The sequence below is a fragment of the Priapulus caudatus genome, unplaced genomic scaffold (genome assembly GCF_000485595.1).
Source record: "Priapulus caudatus unplaced genomic scaffold, Priapulus_caudatus-5.0.1 Scaffold599, whole genome shotgun sequence".
Taxonomy (NCBI): domain Eukaryota; kingdom Metazoa; phylum Priapulida; class Priapulimorpha; order Priapulimorphida; family Priapulidae; genus Priapulus; species Priapulus caudatus.
Window position 1 is genome coordinate 47570 of NW_014577660.1, and position 17741 is coordinate 65310.

General features: G+C 38.5%; 2 protein-coding genes across 6 annotated transcripts; one reads left to right on the top strand and one right to left on the bottom strand.

Moving 5' to 3' along the window:
- Positions 1–549: 549 nt before the first annotated feature.
- On the top strand, positions 550–10635 carry LOC106812002 (KDEL motif-containing protein 1-like). Of its 2 annotated transcripts, XM_014815747.1 has the most exons (9): positions 550–867; positions 3388–3590; positions 4087–4298; positions 4563–4640; positions 4972–5144; positions 5407–5644; positions 6008–6217; positions 8520–8609; positions 9086–10635. In XM_014815747.1, the coding sequence occupies exons 1-9, from the start codon at positions 668–670 to the stop codon at positions 9206–9208; spliced, it is 1527 nt and encodes a 508-aa protein (XP_014671233.1). In that variant the 5' UTR covers positions 550–667; the 3' UTR covers positions 9209–10635. The 2 variants fall into 2 exon arrangements, with proteins under 2 accessions (XP_014671233.1, XP_014671234.1); XM_014815748.1 differs by lacking the exon at positions 6008–6217.
- Positions 10636–10654: 19 nt separating this feature from the next.
- On the bottom strand, positions 10655–17711 carry LOC106812001 (ATPase WRNIP1-like). 4 transcript variants are annotated; one of them, XM_014815746.1, is made up of 10 exons: positions 17570–17711; positions 16816–17419; positions 15115–15309; positions 14159–14394; positions 13448–13596; positions 12931–13035; positions 12003–12158; positions 11502–11581; positions 11105–11238; positions 10655–10811 (listed from the first exon to the last, which is right to left on the bottom strand). In XM_014815746.1, exons 1-10 carry the CDS (start codon positions 17704–17706, stop codon positions 10706–10708), a joined length of 1902 nt encoding a protein of 633 aa, XP_014671232.1. In that variant the 5' UTR covers positions 17707–17711; the 3' UTR covers positions 10655–10705. The 4 variants fall into 4 exon arrangements, 3 of the variants coding, with proteins under 3 accessions (XP_014671232.1, XP_014671231.1, XP_014671229.1); XM_014815745.1 differs by having other exon boundaries at positions 12003–12152; positions 16816–17711; XM_014815743.1 differs by having other exon boundaries at positions 16816–17711.
- Between the last annotated feature and the right edge of the window lie 30 nt (positions 17712–17741).

Sequence of the window (17741 nt, forward strand, 5' to 3'; positions counted from 1 at the left end):
TGGATGAGTTGGAGAGGGCAGGAGTGAGGAGGGAGAGAGAGGAGGTGAGGAGGAGTGAGGAGGAGAGGAGGAGGAGGAGGAGGAGGGAAGGCGGAGGAAAGAGGAGGAGGATGGAGCGGAGGCGGTAACGAGGAGGAGGAGTGAGGAGGGGAGACAGGAGGAAGGAGGTCGGAAGAGGAGGAGGAGCAGGAGAAGGAGGAGCAGGATGAGGAGGAGGAGGAGGAAGGAGGAGGAGGTGAGGAGGAGGAGGGACGGAGGAGGCGGAGCGAAGGAGCAGAGGGAGCAGGATGACGAAGGAGTTTGGAGTATGGATAAAGAAGAAGAAAAAGCGGTGGACATCGGACAGATAGGACGAGAATAAGACCAGAGAGTGGATGATTCGAACACGTCGAACGAATTACGAGAAAGCGGTAACTAAGTTGCAATGGGCGCTGAGAAGAAGAGGAGGAAGGAGAGGACCTATATATATATATAGCAGAAGTAGATTCTGATATATAGTAAAAATGGTAGTAGTAATTCATCTCTAGTATTCAAGGTGGCGCCACGTACACAAATGGCAGCGTCCTTGTTTTGTTTGGATCGGCACCAAAGATATGGTTGAGACGCCGAGCCGTAGCACTAGCTGTCTCGGTAGCATAGAAAATATTGCTTAGACAACGTAGCTGAGATGGGTTCAATGCTAAATATTACTTTCATGTTATTATTTGTTAGTATTGGTTATATCACTAGTCAAGAAGAAACAAACGTCATAAAACATACAGACTTGAGCCGGGAGTCAACGCTAGTATGGGGTCCAGGTCTTTGTACCGACTTTGTTGTCCCAGCAAGATATTTCTACATACAAGCTGTCGATATAAACCAGCAAAAGTAGGTGACATTTCGAGTAGTTTGTTATGTCCTGCACTCAACCTGCCTAATAAACTATAGATAGAGCTCGAAAATTTTGTTGTTTGTGCACGTGGCGTGCGGTGTGCTTGTGGCGCAACGGTCCGTTTTTACCCGCCTGGAGGTCGGCCAGCTCGGCTCGTGGGTCAAGATGATCCGCCTGGAGGTCGGGCAGCTCGACTAAATGCAGACTGTTGATTGTTTAATTGTGATTTATTATGTGTTTATGATTATGCTCTACACATAATAAAAAGTTATTGCCACAATAATGATACATTATATTAAAAAACAAAGGCACAGCGACGTAAAAGACTGTTTTCAGCACATGTCTTTGTATTTGAATTATATGCAATAAAGTTTAAATGATAATAATAGACGTTTAGACGTCGAAGCGTGTGAAACGTCTCACATGAATTAATCGGCAAGTCGAGCTGCCCGATCTCCAGGAGGTTCATCTCCACCCACGAGCCAACCTGGCTGACCTCCAGGCGGGTAAATTCACCACAATACAAGACGAATTGGCGGCCGGGTCGAGTTAACCGGTGCCCTGGCATAAGTTGTGCCTTGCAGAGCAGTTAAACGGCATTTACAGGAAGTTATCACTAAAAATAGGCAGAAGAGAGTGGAGAAACATTATATTAAGACTTTGGTAGTAAATACATTTTGTGTTTATTTACCATCTTTTTATTGATTGAAGACATCTCAGTGCCTGTGTTTTGACCCAACTTACGCTACAATGAAAGCACCTCTATTTCTGTAGGAAATGTGGCATAGGTGGAATATGTAGAGGTGGCATCAGTCTGCACGAAAAACGTCCACCCTTATTGGCCCAGCGGGCCTGTAGAAATGTATAATTCACTGGCCCACACTAGGTTTTACAGGCCCGAATCAATGATCATAATATTATGAAAAGAGAAACAGAACTCTTTGGTGTATTCTTAGAGATTTATTCTTTCATGAAATTGAACAAAAAATTATCCACTTTCCTCTCCCCCATCTCATTGTCACTGCCATCAACATCGTACTCATCATCATCACACTCATTCATAATAATCAGAAAGCTCATTTCGACTTCGACCAGTAACTTAGCCAACACGTTCAAGGCCACGTTGAAAACCAGAACCAGAAACCGGAAGTTGTTGCGACCTCTAGTGGCGACAAACACGCATGGTGTTGACTATAGTTACTCCCCTACTGATCGGGAATATGATGCCCTATCGGTAAATATCGATAAATTTTGTTCTCAGACTGATCATCACATAAAGAAGCTGAAATATCATTAATAGACCATTTACTCCATTTTTTTCCACTGGCCCATCGGGCTTGTTCATTTACCAGTTTCATTGGGCCCCACGGAAAATTTACTGGCCTTGGATACCGGGCCAGTGGTTAATTTCGCAGACTGTGGCATAGCTTATTATATTAGGTATGATGTGTACAGCATGTAACACGTACACTACACAACTTTTTCTGTATCTACATATTTTGAAATGTTGTTAGCAATTGTGCTTCCACATAATTGTCATGTCTGATTAAATTTATAATAAATATAACACTGCTACTGTTACTAACACCAATAGTGTTAGTAACTGTTTTCTCTGTAGGAATTTCAGATGGATAATTGGGTAGTTCATCCCAGATTGATAATTGGGGTCAATTAAATGTATTATAAGCAGGTCAAATACACAGGTAAACTCGATCATTTTGGGCACGTATACATCAAGCTGTAAAAACAGCATACCAATATTTTACTTTGGTTATGCCACAGGCCTGTTGCAGAGCGAAAGAGGGCTGTAGTACTAAAGCTGCACTACGTTTAGATCAGTAAATTGCCCTAGAACTTTTTATAATCTTACCTTGTAAAAATAGAATGACATCAAATTTGTAAAAGTAAAATCTGTAAATCTTGATTTCAACACTTTACATTGCTATTTTTGTTAGTGATGATTTCATTGGTCAGTTGCAACACAGGACAAGAGACAACATACATAAGTTTACAATTTCTGTTTAGAAGAAGTTTATCTTTGCCAAGCTTGACTTTTCTCACCTTTTTAATTGGCTCCAAATCCAGAGTTCCTACAGGTGGTGGCACTCCCTTATTATGCTATCATTCATAACCGGTGACTGGTTCAGGAGCTAATCACCAACTGTTTGTTACCGTTTTTCTGCAAAAACACATTTATGTCCTGAAATACAATTCTGAGATACATCTCCGAAGAAATTTTTCTGCATGGAAATTTTAGACAATGTTAGCCTTCTCAGCTGATTGAATATTATGCATACAGCCAATCTGTGCATCTCTAATCCACCAATATTAAAATGAACATAGAGTGGTGTTGTGAACCTATGTATGTGCAATTGAATTCTGATAAATTGTATTTATCCATTTACCTTGTTACATATGGCTGAAATTTTGTATAGTATATGTATGCCCTGAATTAGAAAAAAATGCATACATTCATGTGCAGTGCTTTTAATTTCCTTTCCAATTGTTTTCAACAGCTTTTCTGAGTCCCTTGGAGACATCTTTGAAGTGAAGCTAAGTCAGCAAGGAGGTGGCCCTGCAAGAGTATGGGTTCAAACACTTGATCGCAAGGATGGAACCTATTTGGTTCGTTTTAAACCATTTTCAACTTACAAAGATGTTCACATTTCTATCTTTCATGAGGGAAGGCATGTTGCACAGTCTCCATATTTATTAAGAGGTATGCTAATCTAGTATAAAATTCTTAACAAATATCAGTTATTTGTGGTACCATATAATATGTTCTGTCATATTTTTTAAATAATTTAAAGCATGATTATATGCATGGTGCACTCATTTTTCTGAGCAAATCGGTATTAAAGATAATTGTCTCTCTTATTGTCTTAGGTCAGTATATAATATTACTATTATTTCCCCCTGATATTTCCATCAGTGAATGCTAAAACTTCTTGAGACCATATCTTACATAACTATTTGGTCATGCAGAACTGCCAGTCATAACAAAGTCAGTTGTCATTCTTACACAATCATGTAAGACAGGTGTCGGTAGATTTTTACTTTGTTCCCTCCCGTTTGTGACGACAAAATGTCAGAGTATGCTATCATCTTATACTTGAAATTTGGCACTATAAGCAAATGTTTGCTGTTTAAGCAGGTACATACCATGCAGGTGTTCATGACTGGATTTAACATAGAAATTGTGGTTTATGTTTTAGGTCAAGTTTACCATGAAAACTGTTATTGCCCGGAGGCGTCACTTGAAAAGTGGTACGAAAACATGAAGTGTCCTGACAGTTATTCACAGATAGAAAGTGACTTGTCAGTCTTCAATAGTGTTGACATGAGTAAGGTTGTAAAGGAAGCTGTACAGAGATTCAACCAGGCTGGAACTCATAGCATTTGCCATTATGCTGTTGTCACCAATAAAGTAAGTTTAGTAACTGAGCAAAAAATTGTATTAAACCAATTTTAAAGCTGTTTTGGTTAGAGGTGTAACGATATACTAGGGTCACAATACGATATGTATCTCAATATGTAGGTCACGATATGATACACATCGCGATATAGAGACAGAAATAGTCGACATGAATGATATGTATCCTATTATAGTTACCTCATGTCATTGAAGTCGTGTTCTCAAATTATCATTCAGAAGAAATTCATCAAACTCTATGGAATGATTTTTATTCAGGTGTACCGCACATGTTATGGACAACACGTCGGATTCAAAATGTTTATGGACAATATCCTTCTATCACTTACAAGAAAGGTACCAACATTACTCAGCTGACATATATTTAGTGTTAGCATTGGCAAAAAATTACATAGATTAGTAACAGAGTGAATTAATCCCAGCTGTGTATCCATTGTTAGGTTACAGATCAGCCTGGTGTTACAGCCACTCTACTGTATAACGTAATTCACATGCATAAATGGTTGTTTGAATGTGTAAAACCATTCATCAAGCTAGAGATGTTGAAAAATTAAGCAACCTGTGAACAGATTGTGCAGATGATACATTTTTTGCAGTATCATTGGCCATTACAGTCGCATTTAGGGAGATCGAACAGAAAGTTTACATGATGCGCCGGTGCTTGCAGGTGTTGCTACCTGATTTCGAGTTGATTGTCAATCTCGGTGATTGGCCATTGGAAAAACGAGCTGCAACCAACAGTCCGCTTCCTCTGTTCTCATGGTGTGGGTCCACAGAGACTTCAGACATCGTCATGCCAACCTACGATCTCACGGAGGCTTCCCTAGAGTGCATGGGCAGGTATGTGATCTATGACTCACACTGGCAACTGTTGGCTGTCAGATTCTGGCAGTATTATGTACCCTGAATGTTGTAATTCTTGCTCAATGAGTTTTGAACAAGGAATATTAATAGTGCAGTCACAAAATTCTAACATTGGGATGAATTCATGCAAACAGTGAGTTACCTCCTTGACTTATAGGAGCTGGATCTACTAACTTATTGAGAACATTGGCATAGTTGTGTTGTATGTGCGTAAGATCCAGTATTCATTTTGCAATAGGGTGACACTCGACATGCTCTCTGTGCAAGCCAACACTGGGCCACAGTGGCAAAACAAAACCAGTAAGGCTTTCTGGAGAGGACGAGATAGTCGGCAAGAGAGACTGGATCTGGTGACCATGTCTAGACAACACCCAGATAAAATCGATGCTGCACTTACCAACTTCTTCTTCTTCCGCGACCAGGAGGACGTTTACGGACCAAAAGTTAAACCCGTCTCTTTCTTTGACTTCTTCAAGGTAACATATTTATTTGCATCTGCAACATCAAACTTTGGTAGGAACTTTATTGTATGGTTAATGAAAGTAGTAGTGCTTGCTTAATCTCAAAACATGTGAAAATCATAATTATTGAGTAAACATGATCTTAAACATTAAATGGTTTATTATTCTGGCCACATTATATGTTATTACTGTATTATGTGTTTTGTGTTAAAATACAAGGCTCACGAGTGGACTAAGTCAAAAACATTCCCCACGTGTGGACTAGCTTCTACATGCAAAATTTTCCAAGTAGCCGACACATTACATAGCATACTGCATGCATGGACACACGAATCGTACGTAAGTGTATTATTGACTAACAAAGGCACTTCATCTCAGCACAAGTACCAGGTCAACCTGGACGGCACTGTGGCCGCGTACCGTCTGCCTTACCTGCTGGCTGGAGACAGTCTGGTCCTTAAGCAAAACTCGCAGTACTACGAGTACTTCTACTCCGACCTGCAGCCAATGGTGCACTACATTCCATTCCAACGCGATCTGCGCGACTTGATGGAAAAGCTAGACTGGGCTATCGCACACGACGATTATGTAAGCTGCACGCATGCACGTACACAAAAGCGGATTTGCACTAGTGACTACGTATTAACCTTACAACTGAATTTTTAGCTCACCTTGACATCGTCAAGCTGAGCTATTGCCATGGGTCGTCGTCCGTCCTTCCGTCAACATTTGGCTACGGTCAACGATAACACAGGAACCGTTTGACCCACATGTTTGAAATTGGGTATAGTTGTTACTGCTATGTTCCCATATTGAACGTCCTATTTTGGAGCATGCCAGTCAACATACTTTCGAGCCACGGCAATTTTTGCCAAAAATGGGAATTGCCATTAGTCAGTTCAGGTTCAACGGATTTTGCTCATTTTTGGTATGTGAATGAATAAGGGCTAAAGGTTTAATATTTAAAACAAAATTATGCAAATTAGGTAGGTTTTGGCAATTATATAGCATATTATATAGACACGCAGATAACAGTCTGTGGTGTCACACTCGTCTGGTTCGTTTTACAAGATTTCATTGACAATAGCTTTAATGCAAAATTGGTATTTCCTCTCCAACCTGCCGATAAAACGTCTATATTAGAGTAAAGTTTTACAAAACATGTCGGAACGCAGCATAACCTATTTATTTCGAACGCCATCGCTAAGAAACATCAAAGCGGGTTTAGCGCCATCTACCGTCACAAATTGTGATTCATTTTGGTTTATAAATTATTATTGCGATATACAGATGGCAACCGTGTGCTACAGCCTAGAAAAACTCATACGAAGTAAACACTTCCATACAACCAATTAACCTTTGACAAAAGTTGTGTTATGGGCAGGGAAACACCATTGTCACGTGGTATATAGCAGCTACGTGGAATAAGCGTATCCTCTTAATCTTACACGTTACACATCGCGAGCTCCGCTTTTAGGCAGTGCCTAAATCTGAATATTATAAAAACGTTAAATGGCGATCATTTAGGTGTAACGCCATCACTCGCACACATCTCAGACTTTCACATCTCAAACATTTATTTTCACGTAAAAAATTACACATATATTATCAAGAGTATATAATGGGAGTTCTCCCATATATACTCTTCGTTTCTATAATTTACGTCGATGGTTGCTCAATAAAACTGACTTCTTCTCACTCACTCATTTGTGTCCTTTTTTGTGGTGAGCTACAGTGTCATTGACACTTTCATTCTAATTCAATTGCAATTCCAGTGGATTTTATGTACACTGATATTTTCTTTTGGTAATTGGCGTCGCATATAATCGTTGATAGTGATGTATCAAAGTAATTAAAACGTAGTGCATGCACATGAATGTCATTTTTAGCTCGCCTTGACATCGTCAAGATGAGCTATTGCCATGGGGTGTCGTCCGTCGTACGTCCGTCAACATTTGGCTACGGTCAACGATAACTCAAGAACCGTTGGACCCACATGTTTCAAATTACATATATTTGTTACTCCTATGGGAGACGTTTGAACGTCCTATTTTGGAGCACGCCAGTCGACCTACATTCGAGCCACGTTCACTTTTTGGCAAAAATGGAAATGGCTATAAGTCAGTTCAGGTTCAATGGATTTTGCTCATTTCTGGTATGTGATTGAATAAGGACTGGCCCCAAAACATATCACAGGGGTTTTGATTTTTTTTTTAATTATGCAAATTAGGCAGATTTTAGCAATTTCACTATGCATTTCAGTGTCTGCCTACGGTCAACGATAACTCAAGAACCGTTTGACACACGTTTCAAATTGCATACAGTTGTTACTCCTATGGGAGAGATTTGAACATCCTATTTTGGAGCACGCCAGTCGACCTACTTTCGAGCCGCACCCACTTTTTGGGAAAAATGAAAATGGCCATCTAGATTCATTCGATTTTGTTAAATTTTGGGATATTAATGTGTAAGACTAGCCCCAAAACAGTTGTTACTCCTATGGGAGAGATTTCAACATCCTATTACGTTTATTTTGTCTAACTGGTTAACAACTCTACAATCATACCTATATATACGTGTATTATTGTGTTTTAGATTCTTCGTTACAGTAATTTGACTGGAATATTTTATTGTTTTTATTTGCACGATATTCGAAAACCAAAATGGCGATCATTTAGGCGTAGCACCATCTCTCGTCAAGATTTCAGACTTTCAGATCTGAAACATTTATTTTCGCATCAAAACTTATGCATATATCATTATCAAGAGTATATAATGGGAGATATGCTATATAATGGGAGTTCTCCCATATATACTATTGCTTTATATATCCCTCTTCTATCACACCCAAGGTGAGCTACAGTGTCATTAACACATTCATTTATATCAGGCTCAAGAGATTGCGCAGAATGCACAAGCATACACTAGGAGCAACCTGATGCCAGCCGATGTATTCTGCTACCACGTAAAACTGTTTCAGGTAATTTGAAACTTCACCTTGGTTCAGGTTATATAGAGGCATACATCACCCAAGTACCCATCGGGAGTTAGTGCCACACTAGCGATATCTGCCATATGTATGGATTAGTTGTGTGATGATACACCAGGTTTATGATAAAATATGTATTGCAATATGTATTAATACAAGGGAGTATGTGTCTGGGAGAGAGATGGGAATTCACAGAGTTCATTTCATGGGATATTCATAGATATATAATTTCTGTAAAATAAAATTTACTGCATACTTACCTTTGTTTTTAATTAGGTTAACTAATATATCTGCATTGAATGACAGGAAACAATACAATCAATTCAGTGGCTGAACAATGCCAAATATTTATTACATCTCTCTTCTAATACAAATTGGTGAATACCGAGGTAAATGTGCTAGGAGATTGATGTGAACATAACAAATAAAAATCCTGTATGTACTATTTGTTTCTTTGTGATTTGCAGGAATGGTCTAAACGTGTCGCTTCCAAAGCAAAGGTTGCAAAGGGTATGGACCTTGTACCCCAGAGTTCTGACTCCTGTGACTGTGATAGACAAGTTAATAAACAGAACAAAGATGAACTGTGAGCAACAAATATAAGGCAATACTTGAGATATTGAGACTATATTTTATATAAAAATTAAACATTACACAAGATCAATTATAGAATTTTATGATAAAAATCTAAAACACTAATGTCGTACAATGTAATTGTATATGTGCAAATGATGTAGAATAATACTGAGCTAGTATATATTATCTCAAGTATACTAATATAATATACAAATGAAGTACATTAATATATGTGCTTCTGGAAAAACGGAAAAGCACTTCGAAAACACAGCTATGGTTTTCATGTGTCAGTGTGTATGCTCTGTAGTCGAGTAAAAACAAATTCACCAGAAAAATCTGAGCATTTTATGAACAAATTGTTGGCATAATCAAAATAGACTAAATTTTTTATACAAAAGACATGTCATTGCTAAAATGTTACACCTTCCAAATCATGAAATGTATCTTTTTAAAAAGCCTCTGCCTATCAAATCTCACCAGCAAAATCCTCTCTTGATTTCCGTTTTAAATGTGTACTTTCCGTAGCAACATTCATCTTTCTTGCAACATTTAGTTTTTGATTTAGATAAGCAAACGTGTTGTTGAAGGTACAAAGTTCACAACTTTAAATTCAATTTTAAGAATGAGGATTTTACTCATTCATCGTGGTAGAATGCTTTTCAATTAACATTTTTTTTAGTATTTGGAAGTTGTAAATTTTTAATAATAATAGATTTATGCTCATATTGTTTTCTATCATTTTTGGTTTCGTACTTTTTATGAAGAGACATTTATAAATCAAGACAGTTTCACTGATATTTTGCGGTTTTCACAGATAAGACCAGGTAAGAAAGTAAAAATTTTACTGTAATATCCTGCAACCCTTTTCAACAATATCACATATAAAATTTTCTCGTATATTGAAGTGATACTGTTACCTTTATGGCATTGCTATTACATTTGCTAAGCCTGTTTCGATCCTTACATTATTTTAGCTTTATCACACTGTTTATCTGCAGCTGCTTTACATTACTAAACAGCATTAACACAGATTATATAACTCCTCTTGACCTTAATATGTTGTTCTATACAGTGTTACAACCACCATGATTTGCCCATAGGAAGTAACGTCTGTGCATTTCTTAGCACTGTGATAGACTAAGGTGTAAATGGTGCTTGTATGATTTGATATCAAGATATATTTTGAGATTATATTGATAAAAAATATGTACTGATTTACACAAGACTTGCAAATCGCACCTGATTCAATTTCATAGAAGTGTTATAGTAATTAGATTTGCATTGGAAGGATCCACTGTTGTGACACATGATAGTATAGTTGTATGTTTTGTAAAGCTTACCTTACAACAATGTACTCAGTTGTGGTAAAGACATTTTGAGATGCACATGTTTGTAAATGATTTTTATATGCATTATTAAATTTGCAACTGTTTTCAACCAATCAACCTTTGCTGATAATATAGTTATGAACCTTTTTATTGCACATACCTTCTGAACTACTACTTAGCCATCTAATAGAAGTTTACATGGGTCATTCCATCTGGCATGTATTGTCCTCCTACAGGCTTGTAGCCTTTTCCATAACCTATCTCTTGCATGAGCCGAGTTGGTGCATTTCTAAATGTGATGGGAAAAATTTGACCGAGGTGATTAATGCAAATACTGTAAAGTAGTATGTTATATAACAATACATTTATACTTTATTATGGCAAATTGCAAAGTGAGTTCATTAATATGACAAGATCTTGCGTGTACTGCAGATTTTTGGGTGATTTTTCGCACAGACATTAATGAATCACAACTTCCCAGCACATTAACAGCTCAACGCTGGATTTCAATTAGCTTAAATTGCTAAATCCCATGCGTCACGTCTCTCAGAACCGAGCAGGCGTCAGAAAATATATGTTTACCGTAGGTGCAGGGGCACCGGGGGTAGTGCCCCCTGGTGATCCTGGATGCACTTGCGCGCCTTTTCGTATGCGGAACTTATCTCACAACTCTTCGGAGCTCTTGCGAGGTATGTTGTTAACTGTGCCAGCAATATCTGAAGTATACTGTTGCGACTTATCAAATATTCAGTAGACACAGCAGTTAGACTGTCCACTCCAGTTTGCTAGTTTTACTTTTATTGAGCATTCAAACGTCACAGGGATTGTATTAAACTCAGCTTCTAAGTTCTTTTCATGCCCATGACAATTTAGTTTTGCACAAATTTACATGCAAAGGATAGTCATATTTTGGAACTAAACAACATGGCTTGCAAATGGAATTCATATCAGATTGGTGCCATATACAGAATGTCCTTACCCCACAAGCCGGCATTCCCATTGCATGGCAGCCTTGGTGTACTGCTACGGCATGTGTCAATGCCATGGGATCAGCTAATCCTGGAAAAGCATGCTAAATATAACAACAAAATCGAAGAACCCGGCAATACATGTTAAATACCAGTAGCAGCAAGCAACCACATGCGTTGTTTGTAAATTTACATAAAATGTTTAAAAAAGAAAAAAAGTGGTGGAAATGCGAACATGTGACCTCTAAGCATTGCATCATCACAACCTATGAGAATTTAAAGTGTATCCTATAAAAGGCTATAATCAAAGCATATTCTGAAAAGCTGGAATAGTAAACATAACAAAACTAGTGGAACTGAAAAATTAAATGGTCATTTGTGCTACGTAGTCTCCATGTACGCGAATCATAATTAACAAGCATCTTGACAATCTTCATTGTTTAAAATAACATAGCTTTCTTATAGCCCAGGCCACTATTAGTGGAAAAACGTGAGCAGGCACTACCACTCACCGACGTCACCCGTCGCCGCATCAAGGAGACGTCGCGCAACAAACATGGGATCCTCTCCTGCTTCTAGCATTCGTACTAGCCAGTAGAGAGCAGCATTCTCATCCGAACCCCTTATAGACTTGTGCAGGGCTGATATCGCATTGTAGTGCTCTTCACCTTAAACAGGTTTCATTATTATCAGCAATACATTCAGAAAGAGAACTAATAAAAACCCATATACGCTATCAGGAGTTGAATTATAATAGATTCTAATAATAGATCTATTATTATTCACTCCTAACGCTATTGCTTCCAGTACGTCAACATCATCTAACAAGAGACCTGCTCTATTCAATATATATACTCTCCATATAATATGTTGCTTTCAGTCCCCAGCTTTAATAAAGCTGCTGCTAACTCCATCACGTTCTACACCCATTTAAACAGCAACACTTTTGTTTGAAAACATCAAATATTCACGTGTGTGTAAACTCAGACAACATGCAGCCGTTGGGCCAACGTTGGGCCAACGGCTGACTTCAGCACATGCCAACATTGGCCCAACTGATATTTGCTTGGCACACCAACGTTCGGTAGCCAAAGTAGTACCAACTAAAGCTCAAACTGAATGGAAGAAAGTATACCGATGAGACTTGCTCCCTATTTGGGCATATAAATTTTTGTTAAAATACAAGGTTGAAAACAACTGTTGATCACAATTATTAGTATAAATAATTGCACAGATAATAGTTATGCAAATATTCTCAACTTTCAAAATTAGCATTAGAATTTATTATAAACAGTAATAATTACACAAATATTATTTGCAGAATTATTCACATATAAAAACATTACACTATAGCATTACATTTGTTCCATGGCATATTGCACTGAAAATCTAGTTTGGCAACATTGACAAAGAGAAGTGTGTCTAATATGTATCACGTACCGGCTCGATCATAAAGTAAGTGGGACTGCTGCAATCCTTCCTTGATATGTTCAGTAGTGATAATAGTAAATGCATTCTCCACATCTCCCGATATTTCACAATCTCCTAGTATAAATCACGTACAAATTCACTACTACACTGTGTGGCAGTTCAAACATTAAACACAACAAAAAAATTGGCATTGTGCTAGTAGAATATAAACCTAAGATAACAGATGTAAGCACACTATGCAAACTATTTCTATACAGCACACTGATATATAAAAAGCCTTTCAGTGCTCATTAAATTGCACATCATTGGCAATCATCGAGATTTGAAAATGGAAACATTTAATATTCCTTTTGGATGATCCACGATTATGCATCAATTATGTATGCCATCATCGTTAATCTTTGTATATTGATCAGTTGATAATAGCAATTTTACACAAGCTAATAATACAAGATAATAATATTTTAGACAAATATCTACAAACAACAACAAGGCTTATCAATTCCTAGTTTTTGCCCTTCTTTACCTCTACTAGAAGCAAGCTCTTTTCTCAACATAAAATCTGCTTCTTGGGCTTGCACCGCCATTTGTAGGCCATTCAAGGAAACTCTAGCATCTCCGTCACTAAGGCCTGCCAAGACGTCTACAGCCTTTTCTTGTATATACATCACTGGTCTACAAAAAAAAACACTTTACTTGCTAATGCAGGCAACTTAAAACCTAAACGCGTAAATAAGAATGCACAGGAGATGACCACTGTCGAACGTGAAAACCATGTCGTGCAAAAGCACGATTTATGTCAAAACAAAGGAAGCTACATGGTTTGTAACACTACCGGAAGATAGAATAAGGACCAGTGAACAAAAGAAGCTCATGTTTGCATAAATTTGTATTTTTATTCACATCGAACTCGTACGACAAAATGTAGTGAAATCAGTACCAAATACGTGTCAAACTCCTTTGTCTTTATTAGCTCCTGATGTAGTGAAATCAGTACCAAATACGTGTCAAACTCCTTTGTCTTTATTAACTCCTGTTATGATGTTAATCTGCAGAGATACAATTCTCTACATATAGTCAGGCGGGTTCTCCTAGAAATAATCTGACCACACAGATCACAAGATTCACCAACATAACATAACATAACAAACAAACGGAAACGAAACAGGCATCTCATACACACATGACAAACGAGTTTCAACTATTGCGGGTTTCTGAACCTGCCCAGTATACTCACGCTCTCGAATCTCCCTGCACTGGCACAGCAGCAGCAGCGCCCTCTACCAACACACCAATGTTGAGCTTCATCAGCGCCCTCTGGACAATGGCACGGATGTCGTCGATGGTCAGCTTTTCTAGCACAATGACGCGACAGCGACTGAGCAGCGCGGAATTGATGTGAAATGATGGGTTCTCTGTTGTTGCACCAATCAGGGTCACAGTGCCGTTCTCAACATGTGGGAGGAACGTGTCCTGCAGGAATAGATTGTGATATGTCACATCAAGAGCACATTAATTATTTATCTATTATGAACTATTACCTAAACAGTTTGTGCATGCATGTGCTCTTGCTCACACGTACAGATACACCAGCCAGGCCTCCGTATTACTGATTGCTGTTACTGCGACTAGTGTAGCATTGCAGGTGAAGAGCGAATGCACGTACATCTTTACATAGAACGTTCCCCGACTAGTTACCGATTCTTTCGAGATGGGGAATAAGCTTCCCAGATCATGGGGGAGTATTAGCCCCCCCCCCCTGTGCACCCCTCTGGCACAAACAGCACTTCAGAAATGAATTCAGCTCAAATATCATGACGCATGAGTGACGCACCATCATACAAATCCAGCTCTCACGAGCACATCACTTCGACACAAATTACATAGCTTAAACGCACGTGGTTTGCATGAGTAGATCATGCAGGTTGGTATTACACACAACGTCACGAGTCTATTAATAGGTCAACGAGGACAACGTATGATAGAGGTTCGCATTAGCACATCAGGCAAGCATTCTGCACCTGCGCGCACACTACACGCAAACATGCACATGACTTATGAACTCAAGCACAGCTCCATTATAACTGCCACACGTATACACACCATGTCAGTATAGTCACAATCAGCTTTGGATACTAGTATCATAGTAGTGTTATGCTAAGCCTTATACACTTTTTATCTCTAAATATATACCTGTTGTAATTTGTTGAATCTATGAATCTCGTCAATGAACAGCACAGTTTTGCGCCTAAACATCTTCTGTTCATTTCTGGCCTGTGTGATCGCTTGTTTGACGTCTGCAACACCGCTGGTCGTCGCAGACAGCTGCACAAATCTGGTGCTGCTTTTCTCCTTGCACCTTTTTGCTATTATCCTCGCTAGAGTCGTCTGTGGGGATTCGATATCAAAACATCACTTGCATCAGTGCTGCTAACAGACATTCTAAAAAATAATAGAACTTTAAACAAAATAGTGCTTTTTACTCTCCAACTGCAAGTGCAACTAACTATATGTAGGCTTTATTATGATAAATATATATATTATATATATATATATATCAGGACTTGAAACTAACCTAAAATGTTCACTAGCCAGCAGGGCTAGTGACCTGTAAAATCTACTAGCCCTTAAAAATATCTACCAGCCCTTACTTTTCTGAAATGCGGCGCTGAAGCTACGCGGTGAGCACAGTTTTGCCATTTCCGGGGGGTGGGGGGGGGGTGAGGTGGGTGGATCTGGGTTTTGATTTTAGATGCTCTGAGATGCATTCTGCAAAATTCATTGACTGTGAAAATCTAAATTCAGTATAGATTCAGTATATACATCAGTACTATGTTATAAGAGCAGAATAATTATATTCCTTATACTTATAGTAACGATTAGAACTATTAGTCAGTTTACTGGAATGTGAAAGTTCATGTTTAAGTTGAACCATTTGTGAGTATCTCTACTACAAGTACAGGGGTTGTTATAGTAGTTAGTACAAGTACTGTATAGAGTTAGAAGTCGAGTTATCCTGTTTGCGATAGTTGGAGATTTGTAGAGTTGTATTGCAATTATATTAGTTGACTGAATATAAGCCACATAGAAGCGTGTTAAATGCTAGTGTTATGATGAACTTCGTATTATAAAAGCTAAGAATACCAGTTACAGGAATGTAGGTTTAAAGGTATATATATATGCAGGTTATTTTCAAAACAGTACCTGACAAAACCGTGACTACTCTTCCACGTCAATTATAGACACAGAGACTGGATTGTGTAGGATATTAGCCAGGGTGATTCCAACTGAGTATAAGTAAAGTTGAGTTTCTAATTTGCTTATTTAGCAAACGTCAAATTGAAATAATCTTTTCGTTTGAAAAGGGGTAGTGTTTAACCCTGAGGTCAGCTGAAATGTAAACTAATGGTAATAAACCGGCCCACGAACATAAACAGAAAGTAGAACGGAAACGTATTGCGTATACACTGTGAGGGGATTAATGTGGTTTAATCCGGTAGTAAAGTCTACAGTGTCCAATATGGCAGCGTTCAGCACCATGACTGGTAGTAAAGTCTACAGTGTCCAATATGGCAGCGTTCAGCACCATGACTGTTATGTTTAGGTTTGGCAATTTTATTATGTTTGCACACGCAAGTTTTATACTACTTATTACTAGTTCGGTCAGGTTAGTAGTTGCTGAAAAAGTGCTAGTAATATGTTATCTGGTAGGCATTCCCACTCGCCAACAGGGCTGGTCAGCCCAGACATTCTACTAGACCTTACTAATTTCTACTAGCCTCGGGCGAGCGGGAGAGCGTTTGTTTCAAGCCCTGATATATATATATATATAGAATAGTTCTTCTGATATTGTAATAGCAAAATATTAGTGAATTACCATGCACTAAGACTTACTTTACCACAACCTGGTGGTCCCCAAAGCACCATAGATGGTATTTTGTGGGCTTCTAACAAACTGCTCAGCATTGTATTTTCTCCAATGGCTTTACTTTGCCCAATGTAATCTAATATTGACGTTGGTCTCATCTGTTCGGCCAGTGGCTTAAAATTGTCATCATCGGGCTTCAAATTCAATAGCGCCTCACTACTAGTACTAGTGCTAGTACTACTACTACTAGGTACAGCTGAGACACTTCCATTCACTTTAGTTTGGTTGGATTGCGTAGTGACGGTAGTCGTATCATTTTGCTCTGATTGTTCTTTGCTTTTACTTTTATTAAAGAAAATCCCCCATGGTTTGGTACTACTAGTAGTACTGGTACTGGTAGTACTAGTAGTAATAGGCCCACTAGTGGCAGTGCTAGACGTAGAATTACAAATAGAAGTGGAATACTTCTTGTTGGCAATGTTGTCGACGGCAGCAGAGCTAGGCGTAGGTGTCAACTTCACAGTATCACCTGCTTTTATGCATCTATATTTATCGTGTTCACGTGAACTTTTGTTCCCCACAGTAACACTAGCAGGGGACACCAATTGGCTAAGCTTGTCTTTGTTTTCTAAAATAGAAAGCGAACACGATGCCGTCGATGGTGAGGCTGATAAATTGTCCTGATACTGATAGTGATAAATAGGCCTAGGCTGACAGTCCTCATTCGGTTTTAGTCGCTTTTGAGAGCGCGGTGGAGATGCAAAGTCACTATCTCCACACTTTTTCTTTCTTGTGATAGCACTGATAGGCGTATTTTCAGACAACACGTTTAAACACTGGTTCGCATGTTGATTTATTTTACTTAATTCAAAATAATTTCCACAAATTGGGCAATAAACTTCCCCGCCTTCCTCCATGTCGAAGCTTTGTGTTGATAGGGGGCGCGGAATTA